A 10,746-nucleotide genomic window follows, 5' to 3' on the forward strand; every position below is an offset into this window, starting at 1 on the left:
GCTGCTTTGCCTCTTTTCATACCCATTGATGCTTTCTTTACTTCTCTTACTGTTACGTTTGGTACCGGATCAGGTGTTTCATTATTTCTATTGGTGAAGATATTTCTTATATCACTATTATGTAGCATTGTATAAAAATCATCTGCAAATTTTATCACTACATCTCGGTTGTGGATAGTATTTCCATTTTCATCCTTTAAAACAAGCATCTGTTGGCACCCTAGGGCGTGCCAAGTCATCTTTTCATCAATTTGATGCTTCTTCCTTTCTTTAGTGTTTCCTCAACTTTGGTCTGATTGTGTTTACAAGTATCTTGGGATTTTAGTTTATTTATTGTTTTGGATAGTTCTGCTAATTCTATTCCTCCTGTATTTTACTTTCACTTCCAATCTTATAAGGGTTTTGGTCTTTTCCGATAGATTTCCTTGATCTTGTTTAAGAACTCTTCCATATATCTCTTGTGCTGATTCCAATAAAAGTGTATATATATACAGTATATATATATATATATATATGCATATATACATATATATACACATACACACACATATATATATATATGTATACATATACAGTATATATATATGTATATATTTATATATATATGTATATACATATGTATATATACACTCACACATATATAAATATATATATATATATATATATATATATATATATATATATATTAATGTATATATACATATATATATGTATATATATGTATATAAATATATATATATATACATATATATATATGTATATATACATATATATATATATGTATATATACATTAATATATATATATATGTGAGTGTATATATACATACATATATATATATATATATATATATACTGTATATGTATACACACACACATATATATATATATATATATGTATATATATATATATATATATATATATATATACATATATATATATGTATATGTGTGTGTGTGTGTATGCAGAAAAAATGTACTATTACATGTCTAAAAAATAGAAGATAGACTGTATAAGAATCTATCTCTCACTTATCTGTACATCTTGTAAAAAATCTTTCAATAGGCTGTTGGATAAGCAAGAAATGTCTATAATTACTCTCCTTTAGGTAGCAATGAATAATTATTTACTTGGCCCTTTTGGGAGGGTACAACTGGTACATCTGTAAAAACAGCATGTCTAAAGATTTGAAGGTTCACCTTCAAACGTGTTTATTCAGCAATCTTTAACGTCATCCTCTGAATAAGACTTTTTTATCCAAGAGGACGTGATTATGGACGCTTATATAAAGATTTAACATCTGCCTGGAGTCACTCAGTCACTGAGCAGACAGCGTTGAAGGAGGATTGACAGGGGCAGCGATGATACTGAAGATAGTTCTCTTCTCCGTTTTCACGGTTAGAATTAACTTTTTTTTTTCTACTATACTTCATGTATCAAAGCGTAAAAAAAAATTTATATAACGTCCCTTATATAATAGTTGAATTTTAAATATTTCAGTGGTTTGATATCTTTTGAATAATACATGGTCTGTACTGATGGATAGGATTTTGAAATTTACCATACTTTGACTATTCAAATATTTCAGTAGTTTGGTATATTTTGAATAAATGACGGTTAAAATTTAATTTCATATATTTCAAGTATTCAAATTCTTATAAAAAAATAGTTCAAAATAAAGCCCCTTTTTATAGTACTTGTATTATAAATAATTCATCTGTTTGATAAAAAGTCTGTCCAGGAATGCTTTGTATGATATGTTTTCAGTAAAACAAAAATTTCAATTAACGGTTAGAATTAATTTCTATTTACATACTTCAAGTATTGAAATTCATATAAAACATAGAATAACATCCTTTTTATAATACTTGAATTCTAAATATTTTTTGTTCTCTGATATCTTTTGGATAAATGGCCTGTCCAGAGAAAGTTGAAATTTAGACTAATCTTTGAAGAACATAAAATAAAATCATATAAATATACGTGTTCCTGAAAAAAAAAAAAAAAAAACAGAGTAACTATCCCGATTTCATTTATCTAATGGATACAATGCCATCAATTCTGAATAGGTTTTATATATATATATATATATATATATATATATATATATATATATAAACGAAAAACCTAGACCTTAACAAACGAAGAGTCAAAAAGTATTTGGAAAAAGCATCGAATGTTCTCTCTGCCCCTGTCAGGTTGGATTGGGTCGAATTACCTCTGGGAATTCGCAATCTCTGAGTGGTGATTTATCTGTCAGGATTCAGTCGAGATTTCACTTAACTTATCCAGAGGGAGCCGGCGACAGGGACGCTTTGCCTAAGTTAAGATGCAACCCAGAGAAGCTGAAGGCTGAGGTCTGTGAGGTGGAGTTCTGATAATTCTTTTTTTTGTTTTTATCTTTTAAGATGATTTTTTTACGTAACTAGTATATCTGCAGTATATATATATATATATATATATATATATATATATATATATATATATATATATAGTGGATGGTTATTAGACGATAGAAAATTATCATTCTTAACTAAAATGATACTATTTTGTTTATAATTAGTCAATGTCGTTTAATTTCATGTCATCAAAAACATGGCATATACATTTTTCATGTCTGTTTTTGCTTTATTGAAACAGAATTCGTTGCCTGAAATTTTTCATGTCCTTATGTTTTTCCTTTATAAATAAAAACAGGATTCGGTGACTGGAGTCCTACTAAGGCGTATTCCTAAGCTGGAAGATGAATATGGCCTTCGATTGAAACTCACATTCAGTGAAGGATTCTTGACCTCTTGCGAGCTTGTTCCTTCAGGTGAGTGGTCAAGTAACCGGGATCTATAATAGGTCACCATTGGATCAGTGAAAAAAAAAATCACATTAGTTCTGCCAATGTACATGTATTACTTTTTCTCCATATTATCTAGAGCCTTTGAAAAACTCTCAACAGTGAGAAATAAATTTTATTTCCTTTAATTTCAGTGTTGTACTATGCTAGTGGTGCTTTTAGATTTATTTCAGAAGCATTTCTGAAAGCAATTTAACATTTATAAGGACATCTTCGCTTTTATGATTTCAAGTTGGATTTCCTTTTATTCTTTATTTATAACAAACGATATCGCCATCAATGACCTTCGATATCAGGATCCCAGCAAACTCAAAATCAAACAACCAATCCGTCAATTTCAGATGTCCTGCGCCAGGAGGCCTGCCTGACTCCTCCTGTGATCAGCACACCCGGACTCATTTGCAAGGACGGCTGGTCGCTGGTCGAGTCCACTTGCTTCCTCTTGTCCGATAAGAAAGGGAAATGGTCCGAAGGACAGGACTTCTGCAACGCTCAAGGGGGATCTCTGGCTACTCTGTCTTCCTCCCTTCAGCAGGCTGTTATTGCTAGTAAGTTTTTGGTTCATTTATTATTTATGGATTAGTGAAAGGAAAACCAAATCCAAAAAAATCATATATATATATATATATATATATATATATATATATATACACACACACACATATATATATATATATATATATATACACACACACACATATATATATATATATATATATATATATATATATATGTGTGTGTGTGTGTGTGTGTGTGTGTATGTAGAAATAACGAAAGCTAACACGTGATGAGTATAAATGTAATATAGCCATGAAAGGAAAATTAAAAGACTTGATTGGAGTCAGTACTTGCGTTCATTAGGGACATCAACAGACTCAACAATGAGAATACATGTACAGAGACATCGTATTTATACAGGAATTATCAAGAAACTGACAGCTGTTGGATCCCCTTCTCCTGTATAAATACGATGTCTTTGTATATGTATTCTCATTGTTGAGTCTGTTGATGTCCCTAATGAACGCCAGTACTAACTCCAATCAAGTCTTTTAATTTTTACTTTCGTGGTTATAATACACACACACACACATATATATATATATATATATTTATATATCTATATATATCAATATATATACATTCACAAACACACACACACACACACATATATATATATATATATATATATATATATATATATATATATATATATATATATATACATATATATATATTATCTATATATATCTATATATATACATTCACAAACACACACACACACACACACACACATATATATATATATATATATATATATATATATATATATATATATTATGCATATGTCTACATGTATTTTAGAATAGTTGTCATGAATTGGAACTGTTTCCTATCCTGTTTAATATTTTAGGTATTTCCTTAACAAAAGAAAGAAAAAAAAAACATACAATAAAATCCAAAATGAATTATAGCCCTTACTCAGAATATCACGATACTTTTCCTCTATTTTTGTGATGCAACGTTCTCATTTGTGGTAGCCTATTGGAAACATACCTTCCTGGTGTTCTGTTAGAAGGGGTTCGAGTCCCGCTCAATCTTGATAGTTTCTAATAATATTTGCTACTTCATCATCCTTGTAAGGTAGGGATGAGGTGTTTGGAGGAGCCTATAGGTCTACCTATTGAGTCTTCAGCAGCCATTGCCTTGACCTCCCTGGTTCTATTGTTTCGGCGCTGATCATATGTATGTATGGTCAGTGTTAGGCCATTGTCACTGTCCCTTGCCTCTGCTATTTATGATGAACATTTAAGTCTTTATGCTTAACCATGTTTAGCTACCATTTTTTTTTTCACTTATAAATCAAAGACTTGGAAAAGTGACTAAAACATATCTCTTTATCTAGGTCAGTTGGAGTCAGACACCTGGATTGGTCTCAGTGACCACAAAGATGAAGGGAAATATGTCTGGGCTGACAACAGCAACGCAGGATACACCAAGTAAGATTCGGAAACCATCAATGAAATAATGGTTTCCATCCCATTAGTTGTCTTTTTTGTTACCGTAACCAAACGAATAATTGCATAAATGTCTGTTTTTTGCTCAAACATATCTATCTATCCATCTGTCTATCTATCTATCTGTTTATCTATCGATCTATACGATAATTTATCATATTTACTCGTTATTTTCATTTATTCATATAAGCCACAAATACCTCTTGATATCACATTTGCTCTGCCTCGGGATCAGAGGCTCAACGGGATATAAACTTTATGATAAGAGCTTCTGGTCGGACAAGGTCTCAACCCCTGGCCAAGTCGAAACTGAGGTTACTGCTGACTCAATTTGTACCATTAGACCACAGTGGTAAAAAAAAGGCTAAACTAAGTTTACATTCGACAGTTGTAAATTTGGAGTCTTCTGTAAACTCAGTTTAGACTTATTTTTCTTTTTACCACTGTGGTCTAATGGTATAAATTGAGTCTTCTGTAAACTTAGTTTAGACTTATTTTTTTTTTACCACTGTGGTCTAATGGTATAAATTGAGTCTTCTGTAAACTCAGTTTAGATATTTTTCATTTTAACATTGTGGTCTAATGGTAAAGACTGAGTCGGCTATAACCTCAATTTCGACTTAGTCATGGTTCGAATTGTTGACTGTCCAGAAGCTATTACCATAAAAATAATTCCCCCTTGGATCTCTGATCCCGAGGCAGAGGGATTTCGATATTAAGAGGTATTTGTCTGTTATATGAATTGATATATATGTGTATATACACACTACACATATTTATATAAATATGTAGATATATCTTTTCAAAACACATGTGCAATGGAATTAAATTATTCAAATGTACTTTAATATGCATTGGGTAGATTCGTTGAATATTTTACAAAAGACATGCATGAAATCTAGAGTACACATCAATGTAGATTTTATCCGTATGTTGTGAATATATTCAATAAACATATTGACAATTATTACTTTGATATGAGAAACTGTACAATGAAATATCAATGGCTGCTAATGATACGATGAATGACTATTTCCAGTTGGGCTGACGGACAACCAGACAATAATGGTAAATATTGGCTGTTTGGGGAGAAAGAAAACTGTGTCGAAATGAAAAAGGATTACAACTACTTTTGGAACGATGATCATTGCTACGAACAGAACAGGTACGACAATTACAACGATTTCTTAATGGAATTTAACGAGGAAACTTATTGTTCGTTTACAGATGCTTTTTTGGGGGGACTCGGGGCACTAATATTGATTAATAACTATCCATATTATTCCTGTATCTTTTTATCTTAAATGAATTCAAAATTAAAATTTAATATAATATATGTTTCAGTTGGATATTTTCATTTATAGCTCAATGAAGAAATAAAGGCATATTCAACGAAGATAACTGATCGATCTAAATGGTTTCATATATCAGATAATCAAAAGTCATTACAAAATATAATCAGCAATGCTTTAGCTCTTATCTAACATTCTTTTAACTTTTCTAAATTATATGTCATAATTACCTTTGCTTATTTACAAAAATAGAAAAGACAACGGATGAAAAAGCACGATAAAGTTACTTAAAAAAAGAAATTTCAGTTCTAAATAGGAGATGATTTATCAGGCGTTCATTCATTCCACTGACAGATTCCTGTGCAGCACTCCAGCCGACCCAGCACCTACAACCACAACTACTACAACCACAACTACCACCACAACAACTACAACAACCACAACAACTGCTCCTCCATCTTGCCAAGAGGGATGGGAACAACGCGAACTCTCCTGTTACATGGCCAGTGACAGCAAGGCTACTTGGCAAAATGCACGTGCGGCTTGCGAAGGGCTAGGTGCCCAGCTGACTTCCATTGCCGATGAAAAGGAACAAGATTTTGTTGCTGGTAAGTAGAACTCGTATAGTGTTTTATCTAACCTAGAGTCCTGTTCATGTTGGTAGGAGAGACCCAGGACAGGTGAAGTCCCACAACTCAAATAGGAACGACACCCTATGATAAATTACATAAGGTTTAGGGATGTAAGAACCTAGATTTATGTCCACTTTGGGCTCCAGAGCCTTTAAATATGCGGCCCCGAGACTATATAATAAGCTCCCACGAAACATTCGAATGATTGAACACATTAAGGTTTTCAAGAGGAAACTGAAGACTTTCTTATTTCACGAGTCTTTTGACAGTGACGATTTCACAGTAAATGAACAATATGTGACTTGAAAAGATAAATACTGTGAACGAACAAGGTAAATCGACAGTGGAGGACCTGTAGAGAGTGGCGTTCCCCTGCTGTATGGGACCAGAAAAGCAGCCATCAAAGTAAAGAAAAGAAAATTACCAAGTATGACTAAGGGACCCAGCACACGGGAAGCTTTTAAGTGGACGGTGGCTGCCACCGCTTTGTGGAGAAAATTGAAACACATCTGTTTTTATGGATGCCCGCACATGAGGCAATTTTTAGTGGTCGGGTGTGGAAGGTTCCCGCTCCACTTTTTCGTGGTACCACGAAACAGTGACAAACACCGTCCACTGAAAAGTGTCACGTGTGCGGGCAGTCTTACACGCTTAAATAGTTATGGTAATGAGGTAGGGAGGGAGGGAGGCTTGCAATCTCATCCCATAAAAAGTTAGCACCCGACTCTATCTCATCCCAAAGAAAAATAGATAAAGATAATACTGATCAAAATCCTAAATGAGAAAAGGCTTGTTAAATACCCATCTTATAAAAGCAATCCTCTACCCATGAGTTTCAGAAAACCAAGTTATAATTAATTGCTAAATTTCAATAATTTCATTCCTTCTTTAGGTCTTCTTGATGCAAGCGGATGGATCGGTCTTAATGATTTGAAAAAGGAAGGCTCCTTTGCCTGGGAGGATGGCAGTGACGTGGGATACACAAAGTAAGTCCAAATAATTACAGAGGAATTTCTAACTTTCGGCTTTTTCATGTATGTCTTTAGATCAGTAAATATGTTTTTGATAAGTAAATATCTACGTTTCATCAATGAAAAGTTTTGCAAATTTAAAGCAACTTTTTATCGAATTCCATGAAAACAAATCTCAGATTCTCTAGGCAATGTATTCTACTCTGAAGTATTGTGAATTTACTCAAAATTTTCATTATATTTCACATGAATCTGGTAGGTCTATAAATGCAAGCATGCAATTAAACACACACACGCACCACCCACCCACCCACCCACACACACACACACACACACACACACACACACACACACACACATATATATATATATATATATATATATATATATATATATATATATATATATATATATATACACATTTATATATCATCAACATCGTTATCAACTCCTCCAACGCCTATTGACGCAAAGAGCCTCGGTTAGATTTCCCTAGTGGCCTCTATCTTGAGCTTTTAATTCAATAATTCTCCATTCATCTTCTCCTACATAACGCGTAATAGTCCTCAACCATGTAGGCCTGGGTCTTCCAACTCTTATAGTGCCTTGTGGAAACCAGCTGAAAGCTTGGTGAACTAATCTCTCTCGGAGAGTGCGAAGAGCATACCCAAATCATATCCATCAACCCCTCATCATGATTTAATCCATATATGGCACTCGAGTAATCTATTATAGTTTCATTTCTAATCCTGGCCTGCCATTTAACTCCAAGTATCCTTCTGAGGGATTTGTTCTCAAATTTACTCAATCTATTGGAGATTGTTTCATTTGTCATACCATGACTCATGTCCATAGAGTAACACCGATTTCACTAAACCGATGTATAATCTGATTTTTATATGTAATTTCCGGGGATTTGATTTCCAAATTTTAATTAACCTAGCCATTCTCTGATTTACTTTTTTCAATCGTTCACTGAACTTTAGTTCTAAAGAACCTACATTGGAGATCATAGTTTCTAATTATTCAAATGCAACTACCACATTAATCCTTTCCCCATCCAATGATATTTCATCTTGTATTGCATGCTTAGTTCTCATCATCTCCGTCTTTCTTCCATCTATCTTGAGCTTAACATACACATCTTTGAATATATATATATATATATATATATATATATATATATATATATATATATATATATATATATATATATAGGCTTATATAAACAAATGCACATGCGCGCACACACACATATATAGACATAATTATGTACAATCATATAAATAACTATAGACACTTACAGTAAATATACAGATATATATATGTGTGTTTATATACATATATTTGTATATATATATATATATATATATATATATATATATATATATATATATATATATATACATACATATATCTGTCTATATACTGAATATTTATATGGTTATCTATATGAATCTACATAATTATGGATATATATATATATATATATATATATATATATATATGTATATAATATATATATATAGTATATATATATATATATATATATATATATATATATATATATATATATATAGTATATATATACACACATACACACATACATATATATGTGTGTGTGTGTGTATCTGTATTGTTATGACCAAGTTGTAACTGTACAACAAAGCCAAACCTGATCCTATCGTTCTGTCTTTCAGGTGGGAAAAGGGAGAGCCCAACGACGGCAAAATCCTCGGGATCGGATCCTCCGAAGACTGTGTGGAGCTGAAGAAATCCTTCGGCTACACGTGGAACGACGAAAATTGCGGCAACGAACGAAGGTTGGTGGCTTGACCGAAGAAAGCGCTTTGAATATTGGCTGAAGACCTAATGATTTTATTCGTTACGTTTTGTTTACCAATATTTCGCCCTAGTTTTCATCCTATCGCTATCTCTTACGGTTTAAAAATGTCTTATTCCATATGATGATGATTATGATAATGGTGATGATGAGGATAATTCTAGTAAAACTAATAATAATAATAATAATAATAATAATAATAATAATAATAATAATAATAATAATAATAACAATAATGATAATAATAATAATAATAATAATAACAATGAAATGGCAATAATAACATTAGTATCCGATTATTGTCATTAAAGGTTTATTATTATTATTATTATTATTATTATTATTATTATTATTATTATTATTATTGCAAGCACTTACAAATCCCAATGGAAATAAATCCCGGTAAATTTCTCTCCAGCGCTTTCGATTCAACATCCCTTTTCAAAATTCTCATCGATATAAATCAGCCCAAATGAGTAATTAGAAGCTCCACTGGTGAGATACAGCCATTCCTGGAAGAGTTTTAATTCTTCCGTCCCTAAAGTTGGAAACTTTTAAAAGATTTTCTTTTCGTTTAGGTACGTCTGCGAACGCCCAGCTGAGTGAAGTAAGAGGAAATTTCTCAGGGAAGAAGAAGAAGAAGAAGGGTAAAAATAAGAAGAATTATAAGAGGAAGAATGTGGAGGAGAAGGGGAATAAGAGGAGTTATTAAGAATTAATTGTTAAAATTGTCAATATGTTTGAAATATATCTAAAAGGATTATTTATTAGGTTGAGAATTTAGGGGAAATAAAAGGATAATAAAATATAGTAATTTATATTGTTATGACTATCCTGCAATATTTCTTACACGTGAACGTACTGTGTTATCTTATTATTCGATTCTGAGTTCATAGGGGATATCTTATAGATCTATTTATCTAATTCTTTAATCAGGTGGAGTTAGTAGATACATTTTATCTTAAATAATTTGATTTTTCAAGGTGGTAGAAGTATGGAAGGCCTTTATAAGTATTAAATACCTGGAATACAACAACAGTCACCTATTCATGTGATGACTATTAAAAGTGCTGCATATATATAGTGTTGTAAGGATGTTAACTCCTCTAATGGTCAGAGCGATATATTATTACTAGCATTATCACT

General features: G+C 31.8%; 1 protein-coding gene across 2 annotated transcripts in view; it reads left to right on the forward strand.

Annotated features, from left to right (window-relative positions):
* Positions 1 to 10,246, forward strand: part of LOC137623193 (macrophage mannose receptor 1-like) — a 47,584-nt gene extending 37,338 nt beyond the window's left edge. The window contains exons 2-11 of one of the 2 annotated variants that reach the window (XM_068353897.1): positions 1,262 to 1,396; positions 2,198 to 2,365; positions 2,697 to 2,814; positions 3,189 to 3,395; positions 4,751 to 4,844; positions 5,902 to 6,027; positions 6,509 to 6,762; positions 7,679 to 7,772; positions 9,458 to 9,580; positions 10,179 to 10,246. In XM_068353897.1, the coding sequence (XP_068209998.1) occupies positions 1,361 to 1,396; positions 2,198 to 2,365; positions 2,697 to 2,814; positions 3,189 to 3,395; positions 4,751 to 4,844; positions 5,902 to 6,027; positions 6,509 to 6,762; positions 7,679 to 7,772; positions 9,458 to 9,580; positions 10,179 to 10,206 (1,248 nt within the window). In that variant the 5' untranslated portion in view covers positions 1,262 to 1,360 and the 3' untranslated portion in view covers positions 10,207 to 10,246. The remainder of the gene's footprint in view (positions 1 to 1,261; positions 1,397 to 2,197; positions 2,366 to 2,696; positions 2,815 to 3,188; positions 3,396 to 4,750; positions 4,845 to 5,901; positions 6,028 to 6,508; positions 6,763 to 7,678; positions 7,773 to 9,457; positions 9,581 to 10,178) is intronic. The other variant, XM_068353907.1, reaches the window with a different exon arrangement.
* Positions 10,247 to 10,746: the final 500 nt, after the last annotated feature.

This window comes from Palaemon carinicauda, chromosome 2 (genome assembly GCF_036898095.1).
Source record: "Palaemon carinicauda isolate YSFRI2023 chromosome 2, ASM3689809v2, whole genome shotgun sequence".
NCBI lineage: Eukaryota > Metazoa > Arthropoda > Malacostraca > Decapoda > Palaemonidae > Palaemon > Palaemon carinicauda.